Genomic DNA, 15,675 nt, shown 5'->3' on the forward strand with positions numbered 1-15,675 from the left:
GGGAGGACTCACAGACAGACACTACACCTCATCCCTGGGAGGACTCACAGACAGACACTACACCTCATCCCCGGGAGGACTCACAGACCCGTGGACCTAAGTGGACCTGAGTGAGCCGAGCCATCAGGTTATCTAACCAAGGCTGGCCTTGGAAAGTAGCCCAGGCTACACTGAGTCTGATGCCGAGTTGAGACTCAAGTCTCAGGATCTATCTACTGTTCCATGACTATGATCTTGACAGGTTCCAGCCTGGCCGAGCACCAAGCCCTGGGCCACAAGAGCGATGGCTGTGACATTGATCTCTCTGGATAATCAGGATTAAATATCTATCAGGCTGCTTAGCACAGGTTTATGGGAGTCAAAGGCCATGGAGTTGGAGAGATAGTTCAGATGCTACACAAGCATCAGGACCTGAGCCCGATCCCCTAAACCCACATAAAAGCCAGGCACACATGTTTGCAACCCCAGTTCAGCTGAAGGAGAGCGTCAGGCTCGGAAAGCTGTAGGAGACACTAACCATTAACCCGACTCCACAAGCACATCCAGGAACACACATAGAGTCACACTCGCAGAGGCTGTGACTACGCCCTTCTCCAGCAGCACTGGGAATGAAAGTGTGTATGGGTACAGCAGGCTAGGCACCGTGCGCATGTGGGGGAGGCCAGCCGTTCAGAACGGTGGTCTGCCATGCCAGGGCCAGCTCTGGGTTTCAGTGTGTGTGCTCTAATATAACAGTTAAATATTTTGAATTAACCCAATGACAAGGGTCTGAGTTTGCCCCATTCGTCCTGTTTTTAAATGAAACATACACTCGGGAGGCAGAGGCAAGTGAATCTCTGAGTTCGAGGCCAGCCTGGTCTACAAGAGCTAGTTCCAGAACAGCTAGGACTGTTACACAGAGAAACCCTGTGTCGAAAAACAAAAACAAAAAAAAAAAGGGAGGAGGGGAAGATATATAAAACACACTGGCCCTACTCCCACCCCCATCTCATTTTGTAGCCAAGGGTATCCTGTTCTGAAACTTGTTTAGGTCAGGCAGGTTTGGAGTTCACATTCCTTCCTTTAGGCCCAGGGTGCTGGAACTAGAGCATTGCACCACCAATTTGGCAAATCCATTGACTCTGAAGTCTTCTGACTCACACTAAGGAATTGGTGTGAGGACGACAGGGTGGTCCTGAGGAGATGGCTGGAAGCTCGGGCCTCTATCAGCCCCATTTCCAGACAATGCCCTAAGACCCTCGCTTCCCCTAACTTTCCCTTCTATCGCCAGTTATGACTTGTGCTGACCCTGGCGAGATCACCAATGGCCACCGGACAGCCTCAGATGCCGGTTTCCCAGTCGGCTCCCACGTCCAGTATCGCTGTCTGCCAGGGTACAGCCTGGAAGGGGCAGCTGTGCTCACCTGCTACAGCCGGGACACAGGAACACCCAAGTGGAGCGATCGAGTCCCCAAATGCGCCTGTAAGTTTGGGGGACACCCCAGGAAGGGAAGACCGGGGAACCCAGACTGGCCCTGCCCAGTTTCTAAGCAGCTGTGTGGCCCGGTACTCCCTGCAGTAAAGTACGAGCCGTGCCTGAACCCCGGTGTCCCCGAGAATGGCTACCAGACACTGTACAAGCATCACTACCAAGCCGGCGAGTCTCTGCGTTTCTTCTGTTACGAGGGCTTTGAGCTCATTGGCGAGGTCACCATCACCTGTGTGCCTGGTCATCCCTCTCAGTGGACCAGCCAGCCCCCCCTCTGCAAAGGTGCCTGGGCGAACAGGGCAGAAGGGGCATATTGGTTTCTGGGGAGTGGCGCGAGATAGAAGATTGGGTAGAAAGCTCAAGACCAATGGCTGACTGCTGAGTGCCCTAATGTGTGGGCTCATTCTCACAGCCAGGACCGGAAAACCCGGGGAGATCTGAGGGATGTAGAGGGGGCCTTGGTATAGAAGCCCCTTTGCCTCTCCACAAAGGCCTCGGTTCTGCTATCAGTGAGAAATAGACTCTCTAGGAACCTTGAACCTTGAGTGGGTTTGGAAGAGGAGGACAGGCCCTGGCCCACCAATCGCCATGGCCTCTACACACACAGGGAAAGACAAGTATAGACCGAACAGAGGGTAGAGACCCAGGCTGTGCAGCCCAGCCGCACCGGGCTTCGGCCCTCTCCCCATTCTCCTTCCCTCCCTGGCTCAGACCCCGTCCCCCCTCCCCCTCCTCTCCCTGCAGTGGCCTATGAGGAGCTCCTGGACAACCGAAAACTGGAAGGTCAGTGAGGGCGCAGGTGGAGACCAGCCCTGGCCAGGTTGGGAGGGCAAGGTCGAGGCTGGGGGCAGGAGGCCAGGCCCCAGAGGGTTCAGGACCCAGGGCAGGAGGCTGGGAGAACCCAGGAGTGGGTCCAGCCTTCCCTCATTGGCTACTCTTCCTCCCTCCCCAGTGACCCAGACTACAGACCCATCACGGCAGCTGGAGGGTGGGAACCTTGCTCTGGCCATCCTGTTGCCCCTAGGTTTGGTCATTGTCCTTGGCATTGGCGTTTACATCTACTACACCAAGTAAGTACCCTACCTGTGACCCTGACCTTTGGCCAGGGCAGAGGTCGTACCTGGGAGTCAGGGAAAGGAGTTCGTGGACTCACACCATAAGCCCGCTGTCCTCTCCCTTTCCCAGGCTGCAAGGAAAATCGCTTTTCGGTTTCTCTGGTTCCCACTCCTACAGTCCCATCACCGTGGAGTCAGACTTTAGCAACCCACTGTATGAAGCTGGGGTGAGTCCCTCCCCTCTGCTGGGAAAGCCACAGTTCTCTGTCTCCCCCCAGGACTTTATAATCTTCTCCCAAAGTCTCCGTGATCTCTTTGGAAATTTTCAGACTAGAGAAGTCATGACGACGGTCAAAGCAAGCTGTGTGGGGATAATAGGGGATGGTGAGGTCTGTAGCTAAGTGGAGGACCAGAGCCTGTCTGCAGGATACAGCTCAAATCCACAATGGGCACTTAGGCCCAGTCTCTAGATCCTCCCCCTGTTCCAGGCATTTCAAGAAATGCCTTTCTGTCATCGTACAGTACTATTGGAGAAACCAAACATGTCTATTAGCTAAATTTAACCCTGGGTTCTCTCTCTTTTGTGTGTGTGGGGGGGGGGCAGACAGGGTTTACTATGTAGCCCTGGCTGGCCTGGAACGCTCAGAGATCTGCCTGCCTCTATGCCCTGAGTGCTGAGATTAAAATGTGCACCACCAAGCCTGACTTGGAATCTTTACTAGAAAACATTTTCTGGCTGGACTGTGGTGGTGCATGCCTTTAATCCCAGCACTTGGACAGAGGCAGGGAGAGCTCTCTGAGTTTGAGGCCAGCCTGGTCTACTGGTCTACAAAGTGAGTTCCAGGATTGCCAGAGCTATATACGGAGACATCTTGTCTCAAAAAAACCTAATAAATAAAGGAAAAAAAGAAAAAAAATCTAAAAAATTTTAAATTGTAGCCGGTAGTGGTGGCATACACCTTTAATCCCAGAACTTGGGAGGCAGAGGCAGGTAGGTCTCTGTGAGTTCAAAGTCAGCCTGGTCTACAGAGTGAATTCTAAGACAGTCAGAGTTACACAGAGAAACCCTGTATCAAAAATAAATAAATAAATAAATAAATAAATAAATAAATAAATAAATAAAATAAATAAATTGTTTTATGCTTGCCTGTCCACAGTAAGTACACAAAGTGCCCTCAGAGTCCACGGAACAGGAGTTGCAGACAGTTGTGAGCCACCATGTGAATGCTGTGGACCCAACCGAGGTCCTCTGAAAGAGTAGCCATCTCTCCAGCTCCCCATATTTATTTAAGTATGAAGGTCTTGCTGGACATGGTGGCTCAATGACTTTAATCTAGAGGCAGAAGCAGGCCGATCTGAGTTTGGAGCCAACCTGATCTACCTAGAGAGTTCCAAGACATCCAGGACTATACAGAGACACCCTGTCTCAGCATAACATGGTCTTTCTGTGTGTGTGGTACTGGAGATTAGTGCCTTGTGAGCCGTCAGCAGGCTCTAGGCATTGGGTGGCATCGCTAGTGTCTCACCCTCTTTTATTCTGAGACAAGGGTCTCTCTATGTAGCCCTGGCAAATCTGGAGCTCTATGTAGACCAGGCTGGCCTCAAGTTCAGACACTGCCCTCCTGCCTCTACCTCCAAGTGCTGGGACTAAATGCATGTATCATCATGCCGAGCTCTCCAATCCTCTCTGACTTCTGAGCAAGTGTTTAAATTATCCAGTCTGACCTGGAACTGCTGTAGCTCAGGCCTGCCTTGAATTGTCCTCCTCTTGCCTCCTTCTCCCTAGTAGCTGGAATTACAGGTTGGTACCACCCGTCTCAGCTCAGATATTATGTCTTGCCCCTCCTCGTGGGTGCCTCTTTTTTTTTTAAATTTATTTATTTATTTAAGGATTTCTGCCTCCTCCCCGCCACCGCCTCCCATTTCCCTCCCCCTCCCCCGATCAAGTCCCTCTCCCTCATCAGCTTGAAGAGCAATCAGGGTTCCCTGACCTGTGGGAAGTCCAAGGACCGCCCACCTCCATCCAGGTTTAGTAAGTTGAGCATCCAAACTGCCTAGGCTCCCCCAAAGCCAGTATGTGCAGTAGGATCAAAAACCCATTGCCATTGTTCTTGAGTTCTCAGTAATCCTCATTGTCCGCTATGTAAGTCCTTGTGGGTGCCTCTTCACCTCCCACTCACTCCAGTTTATCTGCTCTTCTGCCTTCAGGATACACGGGAGTACGAAGTCTCCATCTGAACCCCGAGTCTAAGTCTGCAGGACCCAGGACCGCCCCATTCTCTTGCCATTCTGGGCAGTGAGGAACATAGGACCTGGTCTCTGGCTCCCTCCCCCTGCTGTGTAAATAGTCTTCCCGTCCCATGAGGGGGCTTTGATGGCCCTGGAGACCCTACAGTAAATAAACCAGCATCCTGCCGCCCAAAGCCGCCTCTTCTTAGTTGCCAAACAAGGGGCCTTCTGTCCCCTGATCCTACTGACTTCTGGACCCAGGGAAGGGAACTCAGCCCCTTGCAATTCCTGGGGCCTCTCCAGCCCAGGGCCCCACTCAAGAACTGTCCCCTAGTACTACCATCCCCATGGCCATGAAGGCTCCCTATCCCCAGATGTCCGGCCACTGCTGGGCCTCGAGGGTGAGGATGGAGGAAGGGGTGGGCCAAGTCCCATCCCTTCCCTGTGTCTCCTCGCCCACTCTCTCTCCACCTTTCTTTGCTTCTGAGTTCGTTTTTGAGCAATAAACAGAAAGTTGCCACTTGTAACTGAGCTGGTGAGTCTGGGAAAGTGTTGGGGCAAGTGGTGGGGAGCCCTCTTAGAGTGGGTTTGGGGAAACAAAAGCTCTCTGGAGGAAAATGGAAGCCCAAAACTGGGCAGTGTCCCACGTGCTGGCCTGGAGTCCAAAGGCCTGGGTTATACCCGGGATGATGGTGAGCACTGTTAGTCCCAGCTCTTGGGAGGCAGAGGCAGGCAGATTTTGACCTGGCCTACATAGTGAGTTCCAAGCCAGCAAGAACTACATACTGAGACCCTGTCTCAAAACAAGCCCGGCTTGAGGCTCAGCCCCTGTAGCGAGCTGGCTGGCACAACTGACCTCTCCGCTAGTTCTTGCTAGGTTCCCCCAGCTAGAAGAGCAGTACTGTCCACACCTCTTCCCAGACCCAGGGAGCAGTGAGCCTTCCATTCACTTCATGAGCAGTTTCCCCTTTTGAAAATGTTTGTATAATTCATGTGTTCTTGGTTTTGGTTGTTTGGTTTTTCAAGACAGGATTTCTCTGTAGCTTTGGAGCCTGTCCTGGAACTAGCTCTTGCTGACCAGGCTGCCCTCGAACTCACAGAAATCTGCATACCTCTGCCTCCCAAGTACTGGGACTAAAGGCATGCACCACTGCAGCCTTGCTTCATTCATGCATTCCGTGCTGTTCTTTCTTCTGATGATCTTCTGTGGAGTGTTGCCTCTATTATTGTTTTTAGATGGTCTTGCTATAGCATAGGCTTGTTTTTTTTGTTTCGTTTTGTTTGGAACAGGATCTTACTATCTATCTCTGGCTGTCCTGGAACTAACTCTTATAGGCCAGGCTGGCCTCGAACTCACAGAGATCACCTGCCTTTGCCTCCTGAGTGCTGGTATTAAAGGTGTGCGCCATCACTGCCAGGCCACTCAGTTTTCTATTTAGATTGAGAAAGGTGAATGGACTTTCTCAGATGGCCAAAGAAGTGGCCAAGCTTCTTCCGGCCTTCTACCTCACCTTCTGTCTGGCAACAAGTCAGCATGTTCTCATAGACATGAGACTCCCAAAAGCTCAGAGGGAGAAGCAGAGGCCTGGTCCTCAGAACCCAAAGTGACAGCGAAGGCCCTCCTTTGGCAGCAGAGTGGCCCCCTGCATGCTATAGCTAGCTAGCCACAAGGTGCTAGAGAACAGATTTGGGTCCAGCAGGTGGCATATGCTGACATGCACCATGGCCCTCTGGAAGAAAGCACGTCCCCTCCAGAAGCCACTCCAGAACACTCCTGATGTTGGAGGGGAAGGGAGGGTCCCTGGCTCTTTATTAAAACCTTTTCTCCTCAGTAGTATGATTGCCCGTGGAAGATGGAGAGTCCTGCAGCTGGTCCAGAGGACTTGGTTGGTTTCAAAGGTGGCATTGCTGGTGAGCAGGAGTTCCTCCCGAGATGAGGTGTTTAGCCAGTTGCAAAGGAGGGGCTTTGAGGCTTTCACTGAGGGGCAAAGTGGGGGAGGGCGAGGCCAAGAGAGCAGCACTGGGGAGGGTGGGACTCATCCTCCAGTCGTCAGGCTATTGGGGAGCACTCCCTGGAAGAGAGGGAGAGCTGTCGGCTTTCCAGACTCAAGGAGCCTGTCTCTCCTTCCTTCACGCAGCCATCCAAAGCCACAGACCACCCGGAATAGAGCACCGTGCTCCAGTTCTCCACGCACACACCCACTGACAACCTCCTTCCGTCCATGTCCAAATCTATCCACCGTTCCTTCCCCATCCTTCAGTTCCATCCACCTGCTCCGCATTCATTACTCACCTGTCTCCCCCCACTTATCTTTCCTCTCCCACTTCTGGAGAGCGGGGGCTCTGTTTTGCTCAGTGCTGCACCCCAGGACAGTGCTTCCTGCCATACAGCAGGTGCTTACTTAGCACATGCTCAGTCAACAGATCCATTCTCCCACTCACCATGTGCCTGCTACTCCTTCAGCTCGTCCATCCACTTCCATCTTACATCTGTCTGCTGTTTGGTTGGTTGGTTGGTTTTTTCAAGACAGGGTTTTTCTGTAGCTTGGGAGCCTATCCTGGAACTAGTTCTTGTAGACCAGGCTGGCCTCGAACTTAAAGAGATCTGCCTGTCTCTGCCTCCCGAGTGCTGGGATTAAAGGTCTGTGCCACCACTGACTGGTTTGTCTACTTTTTATATTAAAGTTTTATTTATTATTTATCTACTTATTTTTTAAGACAGGGTTTATATAACCCTGGCTGACCTGCAACTCACTGTGTAGACCAGGCTGGCCTGGAACTCACAGAGATCCCCCTGCCTCTACCTCCTGGATGTTGGAATTAAAGGTGTGTGCCACACCAGGCTTTAAATGGTTTTTAAATTGCCTGCAGATAGATCTGAATACTGGTTTGAGTACTGTGCCTGGTCCCTGTGGAGACCAGAAGGGCATCAGATCTCCTAAACTGGAGTTAGGGACAGTAGTGAGCCATTATATGGGTATGGGTGCTGGGAATTAAACCTGGGTCTTCTGGGGAATCAACAAATGCTCTTAACTGTTGAGCCATATCTCTCCAGCCTCTTTATTTGTCTGTTTTTAAATTTTTAAATTTCTGTTTTCCCAGCCGGATGGCGGTGGCACACGCCTTTAATCCCAGCACCCGGGAGGCAGAGGCAGGTGGATCTCTGTGAGTTTGAGATCAGCTTGGTCTACAAGAGCTAGTTCCAGGACAGGCTCCAAAGCTACAGAGAAATCCTGTCTCGAAAAATCAAAAAAAAAAAAAAATCTGTTTCCCCATACATAAAATTTCTATTATATATTGTATATGTCTATTATCTCTCATATATTGTATGTTACATATATATAATTTCTAAATTCCTAAATTTGTTTATTTTGAGACAAGGTCTTTCTATGTAGCCCTGAGTGTACAGGAACTAACTATGCAGGCCAAGGTGTCCTTGAACTCACAGGAATCACCCTCTCTGCCTCCAGAGTGCAGAGACTGAGGGTGTGTACCACCAAGCCTGGCAGGTCCCAGAGCATACAAGCTGCTCACAACCTCACTAAGATACCTCTCTGTGCCTTGGGTCACACAATCCCTGCTGCTTAGAATACCTATATTAGGGCTGCCTCCCTGGCAAATTCTTCTTTAGGTAAATTCCTTCTTCGGGCAGCTCCATGATACCTTCCTTCCTAGCCTACCTGAGGATGAGGCACAGTCTTACTGGTTTCTCTTCTTAGGTGGTAGCATTCCATATTATGTTGTCATCAGCCATTAGCTTGGCCTGGCCTTATTCTAAACTGAATTCTGCTGGGAATGGTGGCGCACGCCTTTAATCCTAGCACTGAGTCAGAGGCAGGTGGATCGTAGTGAGTTCAAGGCCAGCCTGGGCTACGTAGCAAATTTTAGGCCAACTAAACTACATAATAAGACAAACAAAAACAAACCAACAAAGCCCTGAATTCAAGGGCTGAGTCTATCCTGTGCATTCTGTATCCCAGACTCCAAACACAGAGAGCAGCACACAGTGGACACTGGAAATGCTGTAACTGAATGACCTCACACAAACCTTTTCACGAGGAGATGGCAGAAGGTGTGCCTTGGTGCGGCTGCGATTTCTGTCAGAGCTGGAGGCAGCAGAAGAAACGAGAAGGCTGAGAATCACAAAATGCAGGACCAGGAAGGAATAGAATAGACCAGCATGGCTCACAACTCCCCTCCCCTGCTGAGATGTTATAAACCCTTGCTCTTCCTGTCCCCCACCCCCACCTCACCCCCTGCAGGCTCCTCACCCTCACCCTCCTCCCTGGGCAGAGCATCACTCACCGGGTGTCTGTGCCTCGGGTCTTGGTGAAGATCACTGGAAAGAGAAGCCCCAGTCAGAGAAGTTACTTTCCCCATGGTGAGAAGGAGTTGGGACTAGAGTGGATGGGGATAAGGGGGCCGCTGGCTAGCAAGAATGAGTGGATTAGAATGTGCCTAGGACTGGCATTGAGGTGGAAAAAATGGGCAGATTCCCTGGGAGGTCAGGAACTGGTCCCTAGATGAAGAGAGAGCTCACCGTGTTTAGATGATATCTGAGTCCCTTGGTCTTTTGTCTGCATTTCTTTGGTGGGTGCAGAGTTCACCTGGGAGCGAGCAATAAATAGTGCTTCATCTGTAAGTTCTGCGCTGATCTGGCTCAGGAATTCTTCAGACCGGGATAATGAGACTTTCTGGAAAGGAAGTTAGAACTGAGCCTGCAAACTCCCACAGGTCTGGTGTCTTCCAGGCTGCCGGCCTGCGGTTGAGGAATCTGATATTAGCGGGTTGAGATGGGAGGCCCTGGACCCTGGACGCAGTCTGTGGGGTTTCGGGAGTAAGGACAAAGGCACGTGGCTCGGAACCAGAGTACCTGCCTAGCTAGCGTCCCTTCTCCTCTCACATCCCATGGTTGTTCACCTGCCCTCCACCTAAGGCGGCTGCAGCTTGAAATGGCCAGCTGTCCCTTTTCTCTCCGTTGTTCCTGGCAGATGTGGATGCCATCACCCTGGAAACAAAGTTTGTGTTAAGACTGAGGAACCAGCCCACTTCCTCCCAGACCCCATCTCACACCATTCCCTGGGCCCAGGTTTAGTCCACGCCTATAGCTCGAACACCGAACACCGTCTCAGTCCTGTCCTTGAAAAAGTTGGTTGTTTTGCCTACAACTTTGAGGGGAGGGGCTCTCAGAAAAACTCTCTCCCCATTCCATCCAACGCCCTTCCTTCTTCTTCTCTGCCAAAGCCCTTCCTAAGGCAAGGCAGCCAACATGCAGCCCCCCGACCTGGCTGATGAAATCTTGGGTTACTCGGCGGGAGGGGATACGGAGAGGTCTAAGGGGAGACCCTATGTTGGGCCTCAGGGGATAGGGAGTTGGAGTTGGGGAGGAAGGTTGGAAAGAGGGAGAGCCAGGGAAACGCTGCTCCGGGTTGCTATAAAGACCTAAATGTTTGCGGAGGTTCTATAGTTCCGTTGCTAGGAGACTAGTGGTTCTAGAACTAAAGACATTTTCCTAGGGTACCACGGCTGCTCTCCAGGTTCCTCCTTGGAGGTGGTGACCCCAGCGTTATTTCGAGGCATTTGGGAGATGACGTAGGGCGGAACCTGGGCTCTAATCCTCCCACCACCAGGGCGGCGCTAGAAGCAAGCGGCAGGCGCGCCCCAGCCTCTCTAGCCACCTCTTCCCAGCCTGGGTCCCGCAAAGCGATCGTGGCCGCTACCGCGGCCGTAGCGGGCGGGGAAGCGATGTGGGCTGTACTAAGTCACCCCGTCTCTCGGGGAGGCTCAGACTCGGAACGTCGGGATCTCACCGCCGTACCTTTGCCTCCAGGAGTTTGTGCCCTCTGTAAAAGGCAGAATGCAGGTTCCCTTTCAGGTCTCTTCTGCCTCTCCCTTGGCAGTTCCTTCCTTGGCGGATGGCTTTCGGCACCCACCCCTCCCTCGGTGCGTTGGTTGGTACGAGCCGAAGCCAAAGGACGCCGGCAGGAAAAGGAAGCAGGTCGGCCTTAAAGGGACCCAGCTACTATTTATTTAATTAATTTATTTATATTTAAAAGCCGCTCTCTCCTTCCTCCGATGCTCTTAACGTCCCCAACAGAAGAGTAAGCTTAGTTGCGCAGCCAGCAACGGGGCCAGCTGCTGGAGACGGCAGCTCCTGCCCATCGGAAGACCAGGTGTGCGGGAACTACGCCCAGAGGTGTCCCGCGCCCTGGCACCTTGCGGGCTCTAACAGCTGGGATAGCGTGGGGAAACTGGGCCCAGGGCTCAGGTGGAACGGCTGATGTCCCGGGCTGAAAGGTGAGGCCGCACTAGTGAGACTGGGACAAGTCCTTGCACCTCCAGAGCTGGACCAGGGCGACAAGGGGAGCCGCCAAGATGCCAGAGGAAAATATCTTCCTGTTCGTGCCTAACCTCATCGGTGAGTGCTCTCTGCGGCCCCAGCACCAGCGGAGGGCGAGGGACCATGAGCTGGCTCCCCGATCACAACCTGTCCCTCTCCCTTCCCATGCCAAGGTTATGCCAGGATTGTCTTCGCCATCATTTCCTTCTACTTCATGCCCTGCTGCCCCTTCACGGCCTCCTCCTTCTATCTGCTCAGTGGACTTCTGGACGCCTTCGATGGACACGCAGCTCGAGCCCTTAATCAAGGTGACAGAATTCTACCACTACCGCTGCTTGGGGACCCAAGAGCCCCCTGCCCTTTTCCTGCTTTCCCAGGACCTCAGAAGTATTCCATGCCCGTCTCTAAGAAAACAGGAATTTGCAGGGGGGAACTTAAGCTTGCTCTTGAGGGCTGTTCACGGTTTAGGAAGGGTGTGACCTAAACCGGGCGTAGTGGTGTAAATGGAAGAGGTCTCTCTGGATAAATTCCCTTCGGGTCAGGCGTGGTGACTCATGCCTGTAATTCCAGCCCTGGAGAGGCAGACAGAAAGATTGCTCCAAGTCAAAAGTCCTCTTAGACTAGACTGCATATTAAGTACCAGGTGAACCAGGGCTACACAGCAAAATCCTACAAAAATAAAAGTCATTGGAGCTGGAGAGATGGCTCAGGATAAATTAAGTATGCTTACTGCTTGGCTGGGTGGTGGCACAGGCCTGTAATTTCCAGCTCTTGGGAGGCAGAGGCAGGTGGATCTCTGTGAGTTCAAGGCCAGCCTGGCCTACAAGTCGAATTCCAGTTCTGTTACACAGAGAACCCTGTCTCAAAACAAACAAAAAGAATGTTTGCTGCTCTTGTACAGGACCTGGATTTAGTTCTCAGAGTCCACATGGTGGGTTACAACCACCTATAACTCCAGTTTCAGGGGTCCAGTGTTGTCTCTGGCCTCTGTGGGCATCAGGAACACATGTACATACATACATGAAGGCAAAAACTCATACCATAAAACAAAAGATAAATAAGAAAATAAAATTCTATTCTTCAGGTGTTTACTAGGGGCTACTATGTGCTAGTCACAGACAATAGGGACACTGGAAAGGGTTGGAGCTGGGTGGGAGAAGCAGGTGGTGTTTGGATTGCTGAGTAATTCATTAATGTGTTCTCCAGAGCCATCTCTAAAACTGCCCCTGAGGCTTGGGGTCTGCTTGCCTTTTTGGGGGGCTTGGTTCTGGGTTAGAGGAGTTGAGGATGGGGCTTCTCTGCTCCGCCAACAGCTTTCCTGCCACAGCCGTGGCCTCCTCATTCCTTGTCCTCATATCCCGTCCTTCTGGCCTCTCCATCTCTTGACAGCAGCCTACCTTCCTTCTCAGGCAGTAGATGGTAGACATTTTTAAATTCCTTTCATATGTGACCCCGAGTGATGGACCAAACAGTCCCTTCCAACTTAATACTTCAACTTAATTCTTTTTCAGGAACCCGGTTCGGGGCCATGCTTGACATGCTGACGGACCGTTGTTCCACCATGTGTCTCTTGGTCAACCTGGCCCTGCTATACCCTCGGGCCACTCTTCTCTTCCAGCTCAGCATGAGCCTAGACGTGGCCAGCCACTGGCTGCATCTGCACAGGTCTGCTTTGAAGCTGGAGGTGCTGATGGGGGGAAGATATTACAGTGGGAGGGAGATAGGGATGATTCAGGATCCCTAGGAGGTGTCTTCCTTTTTCTTTGCCCCTTGAGAGAGTGGCCCAAGGCTTGCTTAGAATTTAGTGTGTGCCCAGGCAGGCCTCAAATTCATGGCAGTCTTCCCACTCCTGCCTCCTGAGTGCTAGAATTGTATACCGTCATGCCTCTGTCCTTAGCGGAGGCCTCTTTTTCAATTTTTGCTTTGTGAAAGGTCCCTGGGTAAGGAGGGCTGTTTCTGAGTGGGCTTGTCGTACAGGTGGCCCAAGCAATTTCTAGCATTGGCCTGGCTCCAAATGTGGGGAGCAGCATGGGTGCTTATGGTGGGACATTTAATCCTGACTGCCCCCACCTGGGGAATGAGAGGGCTTGGCCGGACAGTAGAGGCAGTTGGTGGGATGGCTGGACGGATGTAGAGGCAGTTGGTGGGATGGCTGGACGGATGTAGTGGCGGTGAGAGCTCATGAAGTCTTGCGATATTCTCCCCTAGTTCTGTGGTAAAAGGCAGTGAGAGCCACAAGATGATCGACCTCTCTGGGAACCCTGTGCTTCGCATCTACTACACTTCTAGGGTGAGCACTTCCTGCCCCTCCCCTACCTGATGTGGAAACAGAGAGCCTTAGGCTGGGCCGCTCAGGAGAGCTGAGCTGAGCCGCAGTGGTCCTTGGGCTGAGGCGTGGTGAACTGGCGGGAGGGCTCCTGGCGTCAGTGAGAATGAGACAGAGAGCTAGGGAGGGAGGGAAGAAGGGAAGGAAGGGAGGAGGGAGAGACAGAGAGAGGCTGAAGATGTCTGCAGGAGGGTGCAGTGTGCAGCTGGCTGAGATTCTCCTGTCTGGCAGAAGTCCCTGTGGGTTACCGTAGGGACATGGCCCTGCATCTTAGGCAGCCTTGTATTGTATTGTGTGCAGCCTGCTCTGTTCACCCTGTGTGCTGGAAATGAACTCTTCTACTGCCTCCTGTACCTGTTCAATTTCTCCGAGGGACCGCTAGGTAGGAAAAGGGGGTGGTGGTGAGGTTCCACCCTGCCCTGCCTGGGGAGAAAGAGGCCTCGATCTCCCCTGCTACCGTTCTTTGTCTCCCCACAGTTGGCTCTGTGGGACTCTTCCGAATGGGCCTCTGGATCACGGCTCCCATCGCCCTGCTCAAGTCCATCATTAGTGTCATCCACCTCGTCACAGCTGCGCGAAACATGGCTGCTCTGGATGCGGCAGACCGTGCCAAGAAGAAATGATTCATGCCCGCCCCTGCTGCCCGCCTGCCCTGGGCATCAGCTGTGCCACACGGCTCCTCTCCTCCTCCTAAGAGGTCCTAGTGTCATTTCTTTTTCGTGTGTTCCCTAACCTCCTGGGATGGGGGTCAGCCTCGGTTGGGTGTTGTCACTGTCTTTAATCCTGAGGACCAGACCCATGCCTGTGACCCCAAGGATCCAGCGCTGCAAAGCAGGAAGAGTGCTCAGGAGGCCCCGCCCATCCCGCTGGCACTCCAGGAGGCCTGTCTGAGGATTGGGTATTGCCACACATCCCGCTGGCTCAGCCCTGGGGTCTGGCCTGGCCTGAGATTTTGGGGACACGTGAGGGAGAGAGACCTATGGGTCCCAGGTTTCCCAAAAGGCAGAAGAATCAGACTGATGCCGTTGGGCCAAGGAAGCCTGGGGTACCAGGCCCAGGAGGGAAGGGGCCAGGGGCCAGCTAGATCCTCCCTGAGACAGACTTCTCTATCCTGTCCTCTTGCTTTGGAAGCCTCCATAATAAAAGGGGGACCTTCACACTTTTTGGACTTGTTTACTTTGAGACATTCTTAGATGAGGGCCTAGGGTTAAAGGAACTGGGTATAAAAGATCCTTCTGGATGCTTTTCCCAAAGAAGGTGGCTGGCTCCTCCCTGTCATTCCAGTGACCTTAGAGAAGCCCTGCCGGCTCTTCAGGTTTATAACAGTGTCTCTGCCCACTTGCTCTATGTCCCTGGCTGGCCACTTTCATTGTAACCTTGGTATTTTCTCCCCTCACAAGTGTGAACTTCCTGAGGGTAGACGTACGTCTTTCTTGTCTCTGTCTAGAGTGAAAACTAGCCTGGTGTATGATAGCTGCTTAATAAATACTCATGGAAAGATGGATGGTCTTCTCAGCATGGTCTTTAGGCCACCTATAGCATAGACCCCCTACCCCCATCATGCTTCCGGGAACTCCTGGTCTCCTGCTTTGGCCCCTAGGTCCTGGGTTTACACTCTTACATGTCAAGGGTTTGTGTTTAGGCTTGGTTTTGGCTTTTTTTTTTTTTTTTTTTTGTTTATATACATTAGTGTTTTGCCTGCATGTCTGTGCTGGGTCCCCTGGACCTGAAGCTGCCGACAGTGAAGAGCTGCCATGTGGGTGCTGGGAACTGAACCTGGGTCCCCTGGAAGAGCCACTAATGCTTGTAGCCACTTAGCCATCTCTCAGCTCCGAGGCTTTTTGTTTGTTTGTTTGTTTTTGAGGTGGTCTCACGTAGCCCACACTGACCTTGAGTTCCTAATTCTTTCCTTCTGCCTCCTGAATGCCTGGATGTGCCACCATACCCACTGAATTTTTGGAAATTGTATTGCTATATCCTACCTGGGTTCCTAGGTTCAAATGAGTCTTCCCGCCTCAGTCACCAGATCTACGGGTGTCGCTACCTGGCACCAGATTGCTTTGTTTGGGGTTTTTTGAGAGAAGGTCTCCTGTAGCCCAGGCTGGTCTCAATTGCTCTGGGAAGCTGAGATGACCTTTTACTCCTGACCTTCCTGCCTCCACTTCCCACCTACTAAGATTACTATATGCAGGTGCCAATAAGCAGTCACACTTCCTTTTTTAAGTCTATTGGGTGTGTAGTGTGAGACCCCAGGTTG

The 15,675-nt window shown here is 52.2% G+C and overlaps 3 protein-coding genes across 8 annotated transcripts in view; 2 read left to right on the forward strand and 1 right to left on the reverse strand.

The window, feature by feature from the left end:
- Nucleotides 1–5,279, forward strand: part of Sez6l2 (seizure related 6 homolog like 2) — a 20,406-nt gene extending 15,127 nt beyond the window's left edge. Inside the window, exons 13-18 of one of the 2 annotated variants that reach the window (XM_005351262.2) lie at nt 1,271–1,462; nt 1,559–1,750; nt 2,213–2,251; nt 2,421–2,538; nt 2,654–2,750; nt 4,732–5,279. In XM_005351262.2, the coding sequence (XP_005351319.1) occupies nt 1,271–1,462; nt 1,559–1,750; nt 2,213–2,251; nt 2,421–2,538; nt 2,654–2,750; nt 4,732–4,761 (668 nt within the window). In that variant the 3' untranslated portion in view covers nt 4,762–5,279. The remainder of the gene's footprint in view (nt 1–1,270; nt 1,463–1,558; nt 1,751–2,212; nt 2,252–2,420; nt 2,539–2,653; nt 2,751–4,731) is intronic. The other variant, XM_005351263.2, reaches the window with a different exon arrangement.
- A 1,255-nt stretch (nt 5,280–6,534) lies between these two features.
- LOC113456547 (putative protein T-ENOL) lies at nt 6,535–10,705 on the reverse strand. Of its 5 annotated transcripts, none has more exons than XM_026781635.1 (6): nt 10,571–10,705; nt 9,673–9,760; nt 9,293–9,446; nt 9,058–9,091; nt 8,801–8,858; nt 6,535–6,824 (listed from the first exon to the last, which is right to left on the reverse strand). In XM_026781635.1, exons 2-6 carry the CDS (start codon nt 9,754–9,756, stop codon nt 6,789–6,791), a joined length of 366 nt encoding a protein of 121 aa, XP_026637436.1. In that variant the 5' UTR covers nt 9,757–9,760; nt 10,571–10,705; the 3' UTR covers nt 6,535–6,788. The 5 variants fall into 5 exon arrangements, with proteins under 5 accessions (XP_026637436.1, XP_026637438.1, XP_026637437.1 ...); XM_026781637.1 differs by lacking the exon at nt 10,571–10,705 and adding an exon at nt 10,357–10,405; XM_026781636.1 differs by lacking the exon at nt 10,571–10,705 and adding an exon at nt 10,274–10,322.
- Nucleotides 10,706–10,766: 61 nt separating this feature from the next.
- Nucleotides 10,767–14,920, forward strand: Cdipt (CDP-diacylglycerol--inositol 3-phosphatidyltransferase). The gene is made up of 6 exons (XM_005351269.3): nt 10,767–11,170; nt 11,266–11,400; nt 12,604–12,757; nt 13,301–13,382; nt 13,719–13,800; nt 13,896–14,920. Exons 1-6 carry the CDS (start codon nt 11,128–11,130, stop codon nt 14,039–14,041), a joined length of 642 nt encoding a protein of 213 aa, XP_005351326.1. The 5' UTR covers nt 10,767–11,127; the 3' UTR covers nt 14,042–14,920.
- Nucleotides 14,921–15,675: the final 755 nt, after the last annotated feature.

Source organism: Microtus ochrogaster, chromosome 8 (assembly GCF_000317375.1).
Source record: "Microtus ochrogaster isolate Prairie Vole_2 chromosome 8, MicOch1.0, whole genome shotgun sequence".
Classification (NCBI taxonomy): domain Eukaryota; kingdom Metazoa; phylum Chordata; class Mammalia; order Rodentia; family Cricetidae; genus Microtus; species Microtus ochrogaster.

Bases quoted from the DNA above. Each gene is read 5' to 3' on its own strand.
- LOC113456547 (XM_026781635.1), bottom strand. From the start codon at position 9,756: ATGGCATCCACATCTGCCAGGAACAACGGAGAGAAAAGGGACAGCTGG. The intron at 9,447-9,672 runs GTGAACAACCAT...CTTCCTTTCCAG, and splicing joins CCGCCTTAGGTGGAGGGCAG to AAAGTCTCATTATCCCGGTC. The intron at 9,092-9,292 runs GTGAGCTCTCTC...TTCTCTTTCCAG, and splicing joins TCAGATATCATCTAAACACG to TGATCTTCACCAAGACCCGA.
- Cdipt (XM_005351269.3), top strand. From the start codon at position 11,128: ATGCCAGAGGAAAATATCTTCCTGTTCGTGCCTAACCTCATCG. The intron at 13,383-13,718 runs GTGAGCACTTCC...TATTGTGTGCAG, and splicing joins GCATCTACTACACTTCTAGG to CCTGCTCTGTTCACCCTGTG. The intron at 13,801-13,895 runs GTAGGAAAAGGG...GTCTCCCCACAG, and splicing joins TTTCTCCGAGGGACCGCTAG to TTGGCTCTGTGGGACTCTTC.